At 39.0% G+C, this 17,984-nt stretch overlaps 2 protein-coding genes across 8 annotated transcripts in view; one reads left to right on the top strand and one right to left on the bottom strand.

Annotated features, from left to right (window-relative positions):
- LOC106869068 (spermatogenesis-associated protein 22) overlaps positions 1-10,112 on the top strand; it is a 41,610-nt gene extending 31,498 nt beyond the window's left edge. For all 6 annotated transcript variants that reach the window (XM_052976601.1, XM_014914587.2, XM_052976604.1 and 3 more), the window contains 3 exons: positions 2,116-2,156; positions 7,967-8,110; positions 9,904-10,112. In XM_052976601.1, coding sequence (XP_052832561.1) covers positions 2,116-2,156; positions 7,967-8,110; positions 9,904-9,907 — 189 coding nt within the window. In that variant the 3' untranslated portion in view covers positions 9,908-10,112. The remainder of the gene's footprint in view (positions 1-2,115; positions 2,157-7,966; positions 8,111-9,903) is intronic.
- The window catches only part of LOC106869069 (transcription elongation factor SPT4), a 15,431-nt gene continuing 5,993 nt past the window's right edge, over positions 8,547-17,984 (bottom strand). For both annotated transcript variants that reach the window (XM_052976608.1, XM_014914589.2), the window contains exons 2-5: positions 16,012-16,172; positions 13,934-14,040; positions 10,638-10,693; positions 8,547-8,774 (exon numbers count right to left, since the gene is read on the bottom strand). In XM_052976608.1, the coding sequence (XP_052832568.1) occupies positions 8,653-8,774; positions 10,638-10,693; positions 13,934-14,040; positions 16,012-16,080 (354 nt within the window). In that variant the 5' untranslated portion in view covers positions 16,081-16,172 and the 3' untranslated portion in view covers positions 8,547-8,652. The remainder of the gene's footprint in view (positions 8,775-10,637; positions 10,694-13,933; positions 14,041-16,011; positions 16,173-17,984) is intronic.

Below are 17,984 nucleotides of genomic sequence, written 5' to 3'. Positions count from 1 at the left end.
TCCTGGCCTCCCTCCCTCCCCCCCTCCCAACTGCTAAATATCATTACATGTTGTCATCATATCTCAACACTTCACTGAAGATGATCATACTATTTATCTTTCTAGTGATGATGATGATGATGATGAAGCTGCTAGTGCTACTGTTTAGCCCCAGGTCGGCTGTGATTCAGCAGCATCCCAGTTGTGACCAACTTCTACTTTTTCTTTATTTTCCTAAATACAATAACGTATGAGCCAAAGGAAATTTGACTGCTATTTCTGGCAGGTCAAACAACCACGAAGAGGTTCCTTTGCTGACTCCTTGACAATGATGATGATGATGATTTCCTCTCCTTCCTCACCCAGCCATGTTTCATATCAACAAACCTGGTGTTTATACTGTTACACTCTCACACTGTTATAAAACACATCAGTGTATTTGTCTGTGAAGGGGGAGGAGACATGACAAACGAATCAGCTCTCCTCCACCCCTCAACTTGCCACTATATATCTCTGTCTCCCCACCTCACTGTCAATACCCCACCCCTATATCAATGTTGATCATCAACAGAATGTGATAAAAACTATAATTCAATGACATTATATGAGATAGAAATCAATAAGTTTGTATCAATATTATGGAGGTCAGTGCTGTTGTGTGTGTGTGTGTGTGTGTGTGTGTGTGTGTGTGCATTATGCCCTTATTGTTGTACATGTGTATCCAGTGGAGTTTCAGTATTGTCTTGTGATTGTATGTGCATTTGTGAGTCTTTGCTGCTGCTGTTTCTCTGTGTGCACATTTCTGTAGGTATTCTATTGTTCATGTGTGTGTGTGTGTGTGTATATATTATATATTAATGATACAGACAAGGTTGTCACTTGCTATGCATCCTGGATTATATAATCTGTGTAGGTTTTAACGAGAGGGGGCAGAGCCCATGATATTTGCTGGTCATTGGTGGAGAGGGAGCAGGAGTGTGGTTCCATTGTTAAAGACACACCAGAACCAAGAGAGGATATTAAATCAAGTCACCTCTTGGAGCTACCAAATGTGTGTGTGTGTGTGTGTGTGAGAGAGAGAAATCGGGAGCAGTTCCATCACAGGTTGATAGAAACCTGCTGTTTGTAACCAATACAACCTTTCATAGTCATGTGGTCAGCAACCAAACTCATCCTCTTCTGACCTTTCCCTGTGAGAAGGGATGGTGAGAGGAACCTATCAAAGATAGACCAGCCTCTTGAGAATGTGTGGCACCCATATCCTGTGGGGAGATGGGTGCCACTAGGGCTACAAAACTGAAGGAAACACTTACATGAAAGTTCTACTGCAAGTAGCATAATTAATTAACAAGAAAAATAAATATAAGTGAATGGGTCATCAAAACGCCCCTTATATAATAGTTTGATGAAGATATTTAATGAGATGGCAACGGATTGAAGCACAGAGCTGGTTTCTGACTGTCTTCACTGCAACGTTTGATGGTCTCTGGTCACAGCAGAGTGAAGTAGTTTATTATAACAAGTCAAGCAACAACTCTTTAACTCTTTGTATTACTTTTTACCTCTGCTGGTCATTACTAGTTTCCTTGAATTGGACTCTTTTACTAATTTGTCCCAACGTTTAATGTTCACCTTGTACACAGCATAATCCCCTTTCACACTGAACTCTATCCATAGACACACACACACACACACACAGAGTAAACACTCTCTAGCACAAACATTGGCATGTTGTAGCTGATTGCTGAGGAAAGCAATTTTAGTTGAGTGACTTAGGAATGATAATGGAAAGAAGAAATAGATTATTTTAAGTTTAGAATTACTGGAAGAGTTGAGTTGAGACTGACAGTTCAATAAATCTTGGTCAGGAATAGTTGCTGAGTTTGTTTGGTGGATTATCAATAAATCTAAAGTGGTTTATAACAGTCAGTAATTTATCGGAAAATACATCTAGCATTCAATGTTGGCAACATTAGACAGCAAGGGATATATATCTATATATATATATATACATATATGAGAGAGAGAATGATGGATGTGTTTTCTCTGTGATTTCTCTCCAGTGTCTCCTGGTTTCTTGTTCCAATAAATTGTTTCTCTTATATTGTTTGTTTCTCTTTTCTTCTAAATTTCCAGGATAGGATGTTACCTCGACTGATTCGTGGTCATTGGCTGAGGTAAGTCTTTTAGCTGTTTGCACTATTGACAACAGCCTTATTATAACCATTCAGTTCTGATGTTGGCGGCAGGAGATGGAATTAGAATTTGATAAACTGAGACTGAGGTCTTCTCTCAGATTTCTTCAAGAAAGAAGAAACTATGGTTAGGAATCCCTGATGACAACTTCTTGGTGTCATTTGTGCTTTAAGGGGCCAGTTAGACCCAGCTATCATTGTACTAGGCACAATAGTAGTAGTAGTAGTAGAGTTGATTGAATCAACTCCAGGGCTTGACTGTTACTTTATTTTATTGGCTCCACAAGGAGGAGGAAAGGCAAAATGGATTTTAGCAAGATTTGAACTCAGAATATAACTATCACAAATCATTTTCCTCCAACTCTCCACTAATTCTATTGATCTGCTGACCTGGCTTCTGATATAATGTCCACTCTTCCAGCAGTTCTCTCTCTTCCCTAACCGTTCCCACAATTATTGTGATATGTCTGTACTTGTTTAGCTTCGCCAGCAAAACAGGTTTCTTTCTCTATCTGCAGTCCTTCACAGGTCACTGGTCACCAGTGAGGAAGAAGAGCTGGGGGCAGCACCGTCCAACTATATCCTCATGTCAAGCAGCAAACTGGTCAACCTATCTCTGGGGGATTCTAAATGGTTCCATTGTAGATTTGGTTCTCTCTAGCGTTGGTTAGATTGGATTTGGGTGTCTTCAATGAATGTCCTTAGAGCACATTAAGTCTTTGTAAAATCTATGGTAAACGCAGTCTCACTGGTATAATAATAGTAATAATAATAATAATAATAAAATATTCCACTTTTATTTGGTATTTTTTAGATTTCTTGTAGAAACTATTTCATGTTTGCCAGATTAAGATAAAACATGAAGGTCACAACTTAGCTGTAATGTTACAAATTTCTTACATAAAACAATTTAGTTTGAGAATTGTGATAGATTTCTGCCTAAAATGGAATCCAGCCAATCCGATCTGATTGTTTCTGTTTACTCTCCACTCAGCCATGTTTGGAACTGAGCAGAGGAAACTAAGAGAATATTTGTCAGTTGTACAGGTTTTATTGGTAGAAAAAAAACAAAACCAACTTTATATTGTACTTTGTCATGACACCGATCATGACTATTGATGAGATAATATAAACGGTTAACTCTTCTCCAGCCTCTCAAACATTTGTGACCAATTCATACAACCAGTCAAGTTGTAATTGTATCACAGTGAAACATCATTCAACGACCTCCTTACCTTTTTTTTCTTTTTTATTAGTTGATATGTAGTTGTAGGTGCAGGCGGGGCAGTGTGGTAAAAAGTTTGCTTCCCAACCAGATGGCTTGGTTCTGGGTTCAGTCCCACTGTGGGGCACCTTGGGCAAGTGTCTTCTACTATAGCCTCGGACCAACCAAAGCTTTGTGAGTAGATTTGGTAGACAGAAACTGAAAGACGGTCGTGGAGGTGTGTGTGTGTGTATTTGTCCCCTGCCACCATTTGACAACCAGTGTTGGTATGTTTATTTTCCCATGACTTAGCAGTTTGGCAAAAGAGACTGATAAAATAAAATAATAATAAGTCCTGGTATTGATTCATTTGGATAAAAATTCTTGAAGGCTGTGCCCCAGCATGGCCAGTCTAATGACTGAAACCAGTAAAAGATAAAAGCTGTGCATTGTTATTTAATTACAAGTGAGGTCTTTGAAAACATCTGCCTCGACAGAATCGTTAAGATTAAATTGCTTTCACTGTTGCAGCAATGAGAATAAGTATTAGCTTTTGTGTTTTGAAAGTTAACGAGATGTGTTAGTATTGCAAGTTGTTGTGTGAAGGCGAAACAATCACAGCCACTGAACCACTCCACTCGCTTGTACTGCTGTCCATATCAAACCTGTTTGTTTTCTCTCTTCACTGAACATAACAATATAATGAAGATGTCTTTTACATGCTTCAACTACTTGATACTGCTTTCTGCATGTCACTACACTTGAAACAACTGTCCACTTCAAATTTCAGGAAGCACTATATCTCACTTGCAATATTTATTAATGCCAGGCAAGGCTACTGGCTCTCACCATATTATTGTAGCATTATTGCGTGTGTGTGTGTGTGTGTGTGTGTGTCTATAGTTGTGTGTTACACGTTTAATAGCTGTGTATTGTATTTAGTTATTTTTCTTTTTTTCTACATCTGCTTGGTGTAGGGGAAGGGATGATAGTTAAGCCCTTTACAGACCCTTCTAAACCAGCAAGGTTGATACTGTTAGTCTCCCTTTTGAACTTTTATAAGTTAACAGCTACAAAAGAGACATGAGCAGGGAGAGAGTTCCAGAGGATGACCATTGTGATTAGTGTAGGGCCTGGCAGGGTTGACTACAACAAGGGTGACGAGAGGAGGAGGTTCGATTCAGATGGGAAGACCTGTGTGGTGCAGGGGCCATGGACCCAACCAATTCCAAGGAGCAGAGGCCATTTCTAGAAGCAGAGAGAGGAGACAGCACACCAGGGGTTAAAGTGTGTCTGTGAAGGACTTTATGCTAACCAGTCAGGTGGTCCTTTTCTGAATGTGCAGCAGAAGCCTCTTCAACTGTGGACAATATTCCATTGTGGATCTCACTTGAGCTTTGTAGAGTATCAGTAATTACTGAGGGGCTAAAGTCTCTTGTGACCCTAAAAAGAAGAAGAGCCAATCAGTGGGGAAACTACAATATTTTTTATGAATTTATTCCGTCAGCCACAGACATGTTTATTGTTGCCCATGTCTGCTACTGTTCTCTCTCTCATTTTAAACTTTTATGTTTAATGTGATATGGTATTTAACACATTCACTATTCGAGATTTATTGGGAATCTGGTTGCACGGGGACCAAGTCCCAATTGGGGAAATTTCTTTTGTGACTTCTACGTAAATATCCATTGAATGGTTTTCCCATATTTAGAATTCCTTACATTCTGTTTTGGAGAAATCTCATGGTAGTTCCATGAGGGGAATGAAGTCTCAGACATGGCAGTTTATTACCATGTTATCCTATGATTAAATTCTTCTATAAATCAATGGGGGTGGGGTGGGGTAGATTAACACAGAAGGAGACTGTTGTTAAGAAGATTGTCTTTGCAAGCTTTGAGTTTAATCCTTAATGTACAGTATCTTGTATAAGTATTTCCCATTGCTTTGACAACTGTGAGGAAGCCAGTTTGAGGGGAGGAGAAAGTCAATTACATTGACCCCAGTGCTTGACTGGTACTTATCAATCCTGGTAGGATGATTGGCTTTGGTGGAATTTGAAAGTAGGACGTAAAGATGGATATTCTTGGCAGTAGTTTGTCCAGTCTTTGCTAACATTTCTGCCACCTTGCAGCCCTAAACAACAACAACAACAGCAGTAATAGTAGTAGTAGTAGTAGTAGCAATTTTATTTTTATTTTATTGTAAGCAGATATGTCTGAATTTAGAGGATCAAAGAATTGGGCAGAATTTAGTGCTTTCTATGACCCTAATATAGTTATAAATATTGTGATCCCAGCAGAGTAAAAGCTAATATTTGACTCCACTCTGGGATTTGAACTCTGACCTGTGAAAGCAATAAACTAGATTCTCCAACTTCATTAAATTTCATCATATTAACATTTTTAAAATTCCTTAAATATATATTTAGCTACACTTTCCTGCCCTTCTTTCTTTCTTTCCCTTTCTTTCTTTTCAGAATTTCCAATGTTTTTATGTGAAATCTTCCCTCTCAGTGTTGTATCATTTCGTCTTTTTTTATATTTCTGTCTGTAAATCTGTAGTGTGAATGGTTATGTATCCTCACCTGGTTGCATGTTGTGTGTATCATGTCCATCCAGTTAGACCTGGTTGTTAATTTAATCAATAGCTTTTAACATTTTGCCCATATCTTATGCTTCTCAGTCCTGCATTTTCTCAACTTGACCAATCAATCCCGAATATTGTGGATCAACTTTCCAATCATTCCTGATGTGAGTAAAATAACTGAATCAATACAAAACAAGGCTTCATGATACAGGGAGTATTTTGCCGAAAAAATACCTGGCATGGACTCCTGTATTGTGAGCATAAATACTAATGATGATGATGATGATACCTGTAATCTACTAATAATTGGTGGTGGTGGTACGTATGTAACTGCATCAGTAAACACTTGTATAATCCATTACAAACTCCTGTTTAACCTATCCAAAGCCTCTTAGTTTATTTAGAAGCAGTGTGAGAAAGTTAAAGATAAGTAGTGGTGGTGGTGGTGGTAATAGTCTTGTGGACAGTGTGGAAATCCTCATTACCATTTATCAATGACATAGTATCACCTGTGTGGCCATAATGGAACACAAGCTACATTACTCAGCAGCTGATAGAAACTCATTAAGTCTAGTCTTATTTATGTTAGCAACCTTTCTCGTTAATTCTGACAGAATTTTAAAACGTCAGTTGCATTCAAAAGAGTTTGCTTACAACACAAACAATATGTAACAAGTCTTAGCTTCCTAATAGATCAGTATTATTTATATCAATACGTTTATCTCCTCCTATATCTATTGATATATGTGTGTGTATATGTATGTATGGATGGATCTATTTATATATCACCATTATTTAATGTCCATTTTTTCATGCTTTCTCTATCCATCTATCTCTATTTGTCTATCTATTTCTATCTGTCTGTCTATCTATTTATCTCTATCTATCTATCTATTTATCTCTATCTGTCTATCTATCCATTCTCCATCTCCATCCATCTCATCACAACACCATCAGCTTTTAATGTTCACTTCTCCATGCTTGCTTGAGTGAAATGGAATTTATTGAAGCAAATTTTCTTTGGCCAGAGGCCTTTCCTCACCTGTTTTCAAGTTAATGCTTCCTCATGACCAGGTATCTTTTTCGAAACAAACATTGCATGTATGACAGAGACGCTTGTTTACAGCCATCATGGAATGCCAAAAATATACATGCACACACACACACACATCATCATCATCATCAATTAACATCTGTCTTCCATGCTGGCATGGGTTGGACAGTTTGACCGGAGCTGGCAAGCCAGAGGACTGCACCAAACCCCTCTGTCTATTTTGGCATGGTTTTTATGGCTGGATATCTGTCCAACAGACACATACACACAACAGGCTTCTTCTAGTTTCTGTCAACCAAATCCACTCAAAAAGGTTTGGAGAAATGTCTTCCATTAACTTTTATGCTAAATTTTGGTTCAAATCCCATTGAGGTCAACTTTATCTTTCAGCCATCCAGTGTCGAAAAAAAAAATAAAGTGCCAATCAAATATTGGAGTCAGTTATTCTCTCTCTCTCTCAGAATCCACTGTTCTGTGAGGTGGTCATGGCAGGCTGCTTGAAATTGGCTAAATATGTCTCATCCAACAACAGTTTTCTAAATAAGGCAACATGAATTGCACAGAATGTTTTTTTAAAACATGTACTCACACTCATTCACCACTCCGTGTCACACAGTGCCATGCAGAGTTTTTGGGAAGGAGGCACAGTGCCTATGGCGTTTATTCCTTGTCTCCAGGAAGTTATTTTCAGTCCAGACATTTGTACCAAATATTTCCATCTGAGTTGACTCTACAAAAACCAGATGATAGTTTAGCTCTACCATCCAGATGGTATAATAGGGATGCTGGTAAACCCTGGGATGAATATTGGTCCACCATTGAACCCGTATGTTTTAATCTCTTTTGTTTCAACAGGTTTTCTAAATAAATTGCAAATCTTTTACTTATTTCAGTATTTTCTTTTCCTGTTCTCCCCTCTGCCCCCTCAACCCGTTCTCTTCCCCCCAGGTGTGTTGGAATGATTGATAATAAAACCAAAAGGCTTCACTGTATCAGCATTCGACCGGCAACAGTTGAAGAGAGGAATTTGCCACAAATTATGGCATTTCTTCAACAAAACTATTTAAACAATTTGGACAACAACAACAGTGGGTAAGTGGTGACTTTCATTGCCTTTTTTTCTATTTAAGTTAAATTATTCAAATATTTCAGATATTTAATAAATTTAGGCAACAACACCACCAGGTAAGTGGGGGCTTTGTAATTTGCCTTTTTGGTTTTCAATTTATTACTAAATAGATAGATACATAAATAATAATAATAATCCTTTCTTCCACAGGTACAAGGCCTGAAATTATGCGGGAGGGGACTAGTCAGTTGCATTGACCCCAGTGTTTCACTGGTACTTAATTTATTGAGCCTGACATACATACACATATGCATATATATACAAATATATATATAATTATATATAATTCTAATATATTTATATATATATACATACATATGTATATGTATACATGTATACATATGAATATATACACACACTTCCTCAACTGAATGAGATACAAATTAAAAGACAAAAATGTTCTTTTGTTTTTTTATTTATTTACACTGGAAGAAGTGGGGGGAATGATTTGAATGAGAGATGAAAATGTGATGAGGTGACAAAAAAGGTGAGGGGTTCCCCCACCTCAAGCTCTTGTACTGGTGTCTCGGGGCCTGTAGGAGATTCCTTTGCGTTTCAAATCTTTGACAACATTTGGAGGAAGACGACCGGTTACAGAGATTGCGTAACAACCTTTAGAAAAACGACCTGAAAGAAAGAAAGAATTTATATAAGAGACCAGAAAACAGGATTTGATGATGTTCATGCATTTCCCAAAATCATTTACGGTTTAAAAGGTAACAGGGAGTGACAGATCTAATCTGACAAATAAATGTCTTCACATAGCACCACCACTAACTATATATATCAAAGGAAAAATCAATTTTGACACTTTAGAGACATCAGATCTTATGAATAAGATAAAAGATCTGATGTCTCTAAAGTGTCAAAATTGATAAAATTGATCAGGAGGGGGATGTAAGGAATTTTTTTTTTAAAATTCATTCTTGAATTGCCCCCCCCTCTATTCGTATACTAAAACACTGTGTATAACCCTATGCATTGCCTCACCAAAATATATTACGGTGCCCCACAATGGGAATAATGGATTGAACCAGAGTATATCACTGGTATGAAATAAAACAAACAAGTTGAGCAGAATTGTAATAAGTTTATTGAAATGTCATCAGTGAGTTTATACTGAGGTATATGGGGGGAGGGGGGGAGAGAGTTTAATACTCCTTTATTTCTTGTCCCCCCCCCCTTTGTACAGAAATATTGGGGCAGTGGGGGGGGGGGGTGTTTCTTCCATTCACGGGTTCCATATGAAGTTTTAAAACTGAGTCAACATTGGGAGTCTGTAAGAAATATCAGTGAAATGTCCCTCAAATCAGTCTATTCTCTTCAAAAATTAAGCCCTGCAAATAAGAGAAGGATGGGCATGGTTGAAATACTTTTACCCAAGGGTCAGCTAGCCCAGGGTTGACCCCATCCTGTCTAGAGAACAATCACACCTGATCCCCAGTAAGTGAATAGGATTGTGGTCCTTTGACTGATTCCCAAAAACTGGGCAGAGGAGATTCATGTTGATTATTTTCAACAACTATCAAATCGGGGTGGAACCTGTTGCCAGCCAAGCAAACTGAGAGGACTTTTATACCTTAACAAAGGAACCACAGAAAAGAGGACACCAGCCCATTTAATCCCTCCTCTTCCTCCCCCACTTAATTAAAACAACCCTAAGACAACAACTGACCCCCTACCTTCTTGATGGATTATTATTATTAATCACAAAACTACAACTTTTCTTCAAAATAACATTTTTCTCTCTTTACAGCTAACAAGTATTTCCTGCTGAGATCCAAGACATTCACTGGCCAACATGGACAAAGCAACACCACAGCAAACGATTGTGTGTGAAAAAAAGCATATTTATTTTGTTTTCCAAACCATTCCCTGTTGGAAGCGGTCTCTAATTCTGAACAGTTCCTATTTCCATTGATACCATGTTTTTGCTTCATAATAATAAAGTTTTGTTACTGAAAATATCTCAGAATGCACCTCAATCTCCCCCCTCCCACACAATCATCATCATTACCATTTAATGTCCACCTTCTCCGCTGATCAAGGTCGGATGGTTTGACAGGACCCCGATGAGTCAGGCTCCAATGTCTACAGAGGCATGGCTCTATGGCCAGATGCTTACAGGGGGGTGGGGTGGAGTTTGTAGAAGAACAGGAGAGTTATTGGGATTCCTAGAAAAAAAAAAAGCAACAAAATATTCCTCAAAACGTAAAAAATAGCCCTGGATAATGTGAGAGGAAATATCCTGGATTGATGTTGTTTATTAGCAGTTTAGAGCTAAGATCAATGGGAATCCAGCCATGACCAAACACACTAAATTTAGTCAAATGAGCATGTGGAGACTCTCGGACATTGCTGAATGAGGAGCACAATGCTTAGCAGGATTAAGAAGAGTATACCAGTGATATAATGGGGAGGGGCTCAACTGAGTAGGCAGTTGTTACCATTACTATCAACTACACGAGAGATATAGAGAGAGATACTTACTAATTCTCTGCCATTTTGCCACCCAACTGTCTTCAGGTCCCATCATTGATATTAACCTTGGAAAAAGAAACAAAAGAAAAACAATAAAACATAAAAAATCAAGACAAAGCAGACCAGTGGTGGTGGTGGTGGAGGGGGAGACCAAATTCAACCCCAAGGGTTCCTGGGTTGACCAGGAACAATAAGTAGAAGAAACCTTCCCTCCCCTGCCAAGGTGCTGTACAGTGGAACTGAAACCAAAACTATGTTGTTGCAAAGTGAGCTTCTGAACCATTCAACCAGGCCTGCACCTATATAGACATACACATATATATATATGTATGTGTGTGTGTGTATATATATATATTGTTATTACTACACACAATGTCCACCACCAAGAACTCAGCTAAACCGATCAACCTGATGTGCTGACAACGCATGGATTCATATTACAATACACAACAACAATAATAATAATAATAATAATTTGAAATATCATTTACATATTTTGAAAAAGACATGGAGTTTTCAGCCTCACCATGAAAAGTAAATGAAATAGCCACATGACAGGTTTCATATTGTCTAAAAATGTTGTGCAATGGTACCATGGATGGAAGAAATCTATGTCAACATGGATCCATTTATCTGCATTTATAAATAGTTGTAAATTTACTGATCTGTACTTCCTTGTGAGACAGATATAGGAGAACTATCTAGCTTAGCTAAAAAGAAACCCCTATCCCTGGCTTTTGAAAGGGTTCCTTGCTCAAAAAAAAAGCAAGTCTGGAATAGATGAATGGCCTGTGCAAAGTGCGAGACAGAGAAGTGAAGGTGGTGGGTACACCAGAGTCCTTTTGTTGTTTATAAGTCCTCCAAAGCCACAGCAAACCTCCAGCTGCCCAGGAGAGTTTCTTGATGCTGATGACCCAGCTTTTGTAGCTGAATGTGTCGTAGAATTGGGAAAGGAATCCCAGACACTGGAATGAAGAGGTCTCAGAGTGAATTTAGTAAAAGATTAAGGTAAGACAGGATCCTGTTACCATCAGGGAAATGGCTAGATTTGATATGTGGAGAGGTGACAGGGTGAAGATAACAACAGAGAAGGTACACAGGGGCAGAAAGTACCAAGAGCAATTATGAAACAGACTATCCAATGCTCAGGAGGCCCTCTAGAAGTAGCATCTGTTACCCAAGGACCTAACTAGTAGTGGGGGGAGGGGTAGGTGTTCTGAGAACATTGAGGCCAGAGTGAGAGCTAATTGGGAAATGTTCAGGGAGTTGTTACCTCTGCTGGCAACAAAGCCTTCTCTTAAAGTGAAGGTCTAGGGTGCAAAGTGTAATTGCTGCATGAGAGGGAGATTGGGGCCTTGAACAATAAAAGGTCTCTGCACAAGCTAGAAACAAAGTAAGCAGGGACGCTTCGTTAGGTGTGAAATGATACTAATTAAGTAGAGAATTGAGGGGAAAACTGAGCAAAAAAGGAATCGGGTGAAGTGGAGTGCATTGGTTTGGATGTGAAAGGAAGGGAGATGTGAGCGCAAAAGTAAATGTGGAAAAGGGAAACCAAGGTAGACTTGGGACGGAGTGTGGCAATGGCAGGCCTGAAGCTGTCATGTCTTATGGATGAGATGACAAAAAGAATAAATGGCAACACATAATAATGGGAGAAGACTTGCTCACCTGTCTGAGCAGGGCAAAAATGTTATGTTTATACACACACATAAATATATATACATATATATAGTGTATCAATAGGCATATATATATATATGCATCAGGTGTGGAAGCAAGGAATAGAATCGAAGAGCCTTAGAGTCGTCATCATCATCATCATCGTTTAACGTCCGCTTTCCATGCTAGCATGGGTTGGACGATTTGACTGAGGACTGGTGAAACCAGATGGCTACACCAGGCTCCATCTTGGGCCTCTGTCACTGCCCAATCCCCCGTGTCACCTCCCCACCATCTTGCCTTGTCTATATGAAACTACTCACTCCTATCATCCTCACTCAGTAAAGGGGCCAGTGAGGGAGCAGACACATGGAGTTAGGAGGTCCCTTGTAGAGGGCATGGTTACCCTGGTGCCATAAAAAATGCACCCAACACACTGTAAGATGAAGTCAGGTAGAGCATCCAACAACCGAAACCAAACCAAAAACAAGAGACAAGACCCCCCCCCCCTGCCTCCATAAGCACATGGCTCCCTCAAATATGTGCTGATTCTAACCATAATGGTCAGCTCAACCTGTGCCAGTACAGAAAGTGGAATGATGATGATGATGATGAGCAGAGAAAGGTTCGCATGTGATAAGAGAGAGAAGCATGTATGCGTAACGATAGCAGCCCTCTTGCTTTTAGCACTAAACAGAAAAAAGGCCTGGAGGTGGAGGGGGGAGGGCCTATGCCAAACAGACTCTACAGGGACCAGCTGTACAGTTCTAAGAGCAAGTAAAGATAAGAAAAAAAAAAAAAAGTCAGGCAGATGGTTCACTGTCGCAGCAGGAATAGTTAGTAGGTGAGATGAATGAATAGATAAGGTTGGTCATGTCAGGGATGGATGTTGTTGGGAATAAATAAATGCCAAAGAAGAGTAACAAAAACGAGCTTCACATGTGTGAAACAGAGAACAGTTGTTTGAATCCAGATTGGTTATAATCTTGATGTCCATCATCAGTTCAGTAAGTGTTGCATTTGGGGTCAGGAGTGGTAGCCATAGAAACACACACATGATTGGTCTCTAGACCAGAGACCATAATCTGATCAAACATCTATGGTTTCTGATGGCCCCAGGACTTTATTAGACTCCACCAGCCATGACTGGGAGAACTTCGCAGTTAAATAAGTTTATCATGGAAACTGAAGCAAACCATATTCCTGAAAAGAAGCCAGGCTGATGCCAAACTCTTTTGACCACCAGGGGCCAGGGATTTGTAAAACCCTTCAAAGTGTTATACTCCATGGACATGCAGGTGTGGTTGTGTGGTAAGAAGCTTTTTCTCCCAACTACATGGTTCTGTGTTCAGTTCTCCATCGTGACACCCTGGGCAAGTGTCTCTCACTATGGCATCGGGCTGACTAAAGCCTTGTGAGTAGATTTGGTAGACGGAAACTGAAAGAAGCCCGTCATATGTCTCTGTTTATATCTCCTTAGCGGTTCGGCAAAAGAAACTGACAGAATAAAAACCAGGTTTGACAACAAAAATAATTAGTGGCATCGATTCATTCGACTAAAAGCAAATTGTTCAAGGCGGTGCCCCAGTATGGCCAGAGTCTAATGACTGAAACAAGTAAAAGATAAAGATTTTAATAATATTTACCCATCAAAGTTGGAACTGGTGCAGACATAGACGGCATCTCGGTTATTCTTCATATGTAAATGATCATCACAATTGTCACAACCTTCATACTCAAACTGGTCAAATGTCTGAAAATAAAACAGAGTAAAAAACCATTCAGTTGATGGCATTTAACTGTTCCACCCAATTACTACCCAGTGTTTATCCCCATCCGCATCTGTTTCTCTTCAACTTGCTGGTGGCATGTAAAAGCACCCACTACACTCTTGGAGTGGTTGGCGTTAGGAAGGGCATCCAGCTGTAGAAACTCTGCCAGATCAGATTGGAGCCTGGTGTAGCCTTCTGGCTTGCCAGTCCTCAGTCAAATCGTCCAACCCATGCTAGCATGGAAGGCGGACGTTAAACGATGATGATGATGATGAATGATATATTGGAATTAGTATCAACCTCGTTGTTATTAAATCCATGGATTGCCCTCTTTATGCCATACTGGAAGGTTGTGTGGGTGAATGATGCCTACCAATATCGAAGGGCTACTCAATGAAGTCGGGGTGGATGGAGAGTGTGGTGTCCCAATTTGGAGGGAGTAAAATTGTGAGAAGAAACAGCCAAAAGCACATTAAGTTGAAGATACAAGAGTTGTCATAGCAACGAAAAAAAAAAGAGATGAAGTGAGAGCATAAGGTAATGATACTAAAATAGCAGATGAAGTCCTAATTAAGTTGATAATGAGGTAACAAGTTTAATTAATTAATGAGTGGTGGTGGTGGTGATGTGGTAGCTGACGTCTTCCCACTGGGACCACAAGTTGATCAAAATATTCACACACCCCGCACCCACCAGCTGTTGTTTCTAGCATCAGTTAGCTGCTGCCGAGAGAGCATCGATGTGGTTGTACCGTCTGCTAGAAATAACGGTTAAATATCTGTATATTGACCGAAATAACTACTGAATTCCCTTCATTTCTCCTCCTATCGTCTTCAGAAAGGAAAGACACCACATAATCCCGGATTTTTCATATTTTGGTATTTTCAGACAATTTTGGCGAATTTGTGTTCTACACACCGGAATTCATACGATTATACAAAAACCTTCCAAAAAAATAAAATAAAGTTGAGGGGTTATAAGGCGTGCTTAAAGCAGCATTCCGCCGATACACGAAATAATGGAGTCCTAGATAGACTATGACGGGGGAAAAAAGGACAGGATGATCACAGCTGGGTCTGGATTGACTTCAGAATAACAACCGAGATTTCGATTTGAACTTGTACACTTAAGGATTAGTTTAATTCTTCCACAAATAACCAGGATCAAGAGAACTGTTTATTGTACTGTTAAGAGGATGAGAGATAATTCCCCCAAATCTAACCAGAAAGAACATCTCACAAAAACCAGATTTCATAAAAGACTTTTTAATGGAAGAAGAAACTCGGTGAACTTGTGTCGTTCCTGTCAGTCTTGAAACGCGTCCAAGTAAAAACAGGACACATTGAAGTATAAACAGAGCAGGGTTACACCAAGCAGGCCTAGGATTAAAAGGCGTTCTAGCCGTGACCATTCTTTTTTTAACAGTGTAATTTGAAAAATATGACTGTTGTTTCTAGCAAACTAAACAGCCTCGTTAAGTCCACGTCTATGTATACACGTCCGCCTATATATATATATATATACACACGGACATACCTGCACATCTGTACCCCACCGACTTTGTGTAGAGGTATGATAATATATACACACACACACATTATATATCTCTATATATATAAAGAAAAAGAATGGTAGTCATAATTTGGATAATTATTCATTTAGTCTTTTCGTCTCGTTTCAGAGACGAATCTCTCTGAAGCGAAATAAATAATTATCCAAATTCTGACTATTTGCTTTTTTCTTAATATATAAAATTTGTACACCATTTCAAACGATATATATATATATACACACATAGGTAAAATATAATATAACATAATGTTTGTGTGTATAATAAATAAAAGAGGATTGATAGGATTCCGGTAACAAGAGAGAGTGTGGAGTTCAACACATGTGAGATGAGAGAGGATAACATGAAGAACAGCAGTTTTAATGGAAATGAGAGACCTTACCTTAACTAAGGAACACAGCAGGCAAGCCCGCAGGTTCCTCATATCTTTCGGAACAGCATCTAAAGACATTTTATTGGTTCAGCTTCGGACAAAATCCAACAAAATCCACCGAAAAAACCCACAAACCTTTCTCTCTCTCTCTTCTCTTCACTTCCGTTTAACTGAAAAAAAACCATAAACAACAATAAATAGTTCCATTCATCAGAATCAAATATTAAGGGGAAAAAATTCAAAGTTTTGCAAAATTTTAAATAAAATCAAAAATAGCAATACATGTTTAATTATTTCTTTATTAATTTTACATCAATTGGTTTTTTTTTTGTAATTAAACTATTAAACTATATATAAGACGTGCGCATTGATACAGAAATCTGTAAACAGGACTTCCGCTACATGCACTTTTACTGATTTTAGATTTCTGTAACTGAAATTTAGGGTTTTGTGATTTAGGTGCACAATATATATATATATATATATATATATATATATATATATATATGTGTGTGTGTGTGTGTGTGTGTGTATAGATAGGTAGATGTCGTTCCGTGCACGACAGCAATATATGCCTCAGCTATATTTAAGTAAATGCAAACAAATGAGATTTAAGAAAAAACATTTTTAGATGTAATTGTTACTGAGGCACCAACATGTTTAAATGTTCCCTAATTATTATATGGCTTGTGTTTTTATAATTGCGTATATATCAGTATTGGACTGGTGTTTTTTTTTATTCAAAATATAAACAGGAATATAACGAAAGAAAAACTAGAAAAAAAAAATCAATGCACCAACAAGTGCTTCAATTGGTCACACCACCACAGGGTTTGGCGGAACCTACTGAAAAAAGCCAGCATACATACACACACAAATCTGTCATGTATATATATATATATACACGACAGATTAACAACTTATATTGTAATTTATAAATAAAAAGAAAAGAAATCAATTTTATTAATGTGTATACACTGGTGAGGCATATATATTAGCACACTTGTTGTTCAGTAGTGTGTGTTGTGTTTGAAGATAAACAGGAGTCAGTTTCCAAATCGTAAACAACACTCCTCTCTCTCTCTCTGCAACCCCAATACTAACGCCTACTGCTACTATCCCTCTGGCCAGAGGTCGTTGCCACGACACCACAACATCCCAGGGAAGAGGTTCCACGACAACATATTAACCCTGCTCTTACCATTTTATAAACAACTTAAATACCAGATGGCGCCTTGGCTGCTTTTATCGAGACACATGTTTGGGTTTGAAGATAATTTCTTCCCACCAGTCTTAAAGACCCTGCAAAGGCCGTCTCCTCCACCTCCAGGAAAATGCCGCCCATTATTCCAAAACAAGCAGTTTTTTTTGTGTAACGTGGAGTGTTCGGAATGATCCTGTGAAGCGGTGCAGCATGGCGTGTAGTGATGAGAATACGATGACAGTGGAAGGTCAGGCGACCTGACCCGTTACAGGCCCCATGCGGTGCTACTCAGACACAGGCCTTACAGGAAATCAACAACATTTTGTTGATAAGTTGGTGCACGGCTCAGTTGTTTCTCACTTGTTCCAGACAAGTAACAAACTGGACAATGGTGCTGTCCAAGTTGGCACAGACGTGTGTCAAAGGTTACGATATATGCGATCAAGCACGCGTTCTCGTGCCAGAAGCTTACCGAAATTCACTGAAATAATATATTTAACCGAACGCCAACGTCAGCCAATGTCGAAACCCGATGGACAAGCTTCCAGCAATGACGCACACTCGGACGAGATGATCTCCTTTCCGAACTCCACAGTTCGTTAGTTCATCTGGGGTGCTACTGTTAGTTCATCTGGGGTGCTACTGTTACTAATATTTCGACAGCATCTTTTAATGTGACCTCCCCCACTGTCGAGTGCAACAACGAGGACCTAAAACGTCCGTCGGGTCAAGTTCGTCGTATTGCTGGACATAGTGTATCTTTTTCAACCACAGCCAC

Source organism: Octopus bimaculoides, chromosome 25 (assembly GCF_001194135.2).
Source record: "Octopus bimaculoides isolate UCB-OBI-ISO-001 chromosome 25, ASM119413v2, whole genome shotgun sequence".
NCBI classification, from domain to species: domain Eukaryota; kingdom Metazoa; phylum Mollusca; class Cephalopoda; order Octopoda; family Octopodidae; genus Octopus; species Octopus bimaculoides.
Note: the sequence above shows the minus strand (reverse complement) of the source record. Positions and strands in the feature narration are given on the sequence as shown.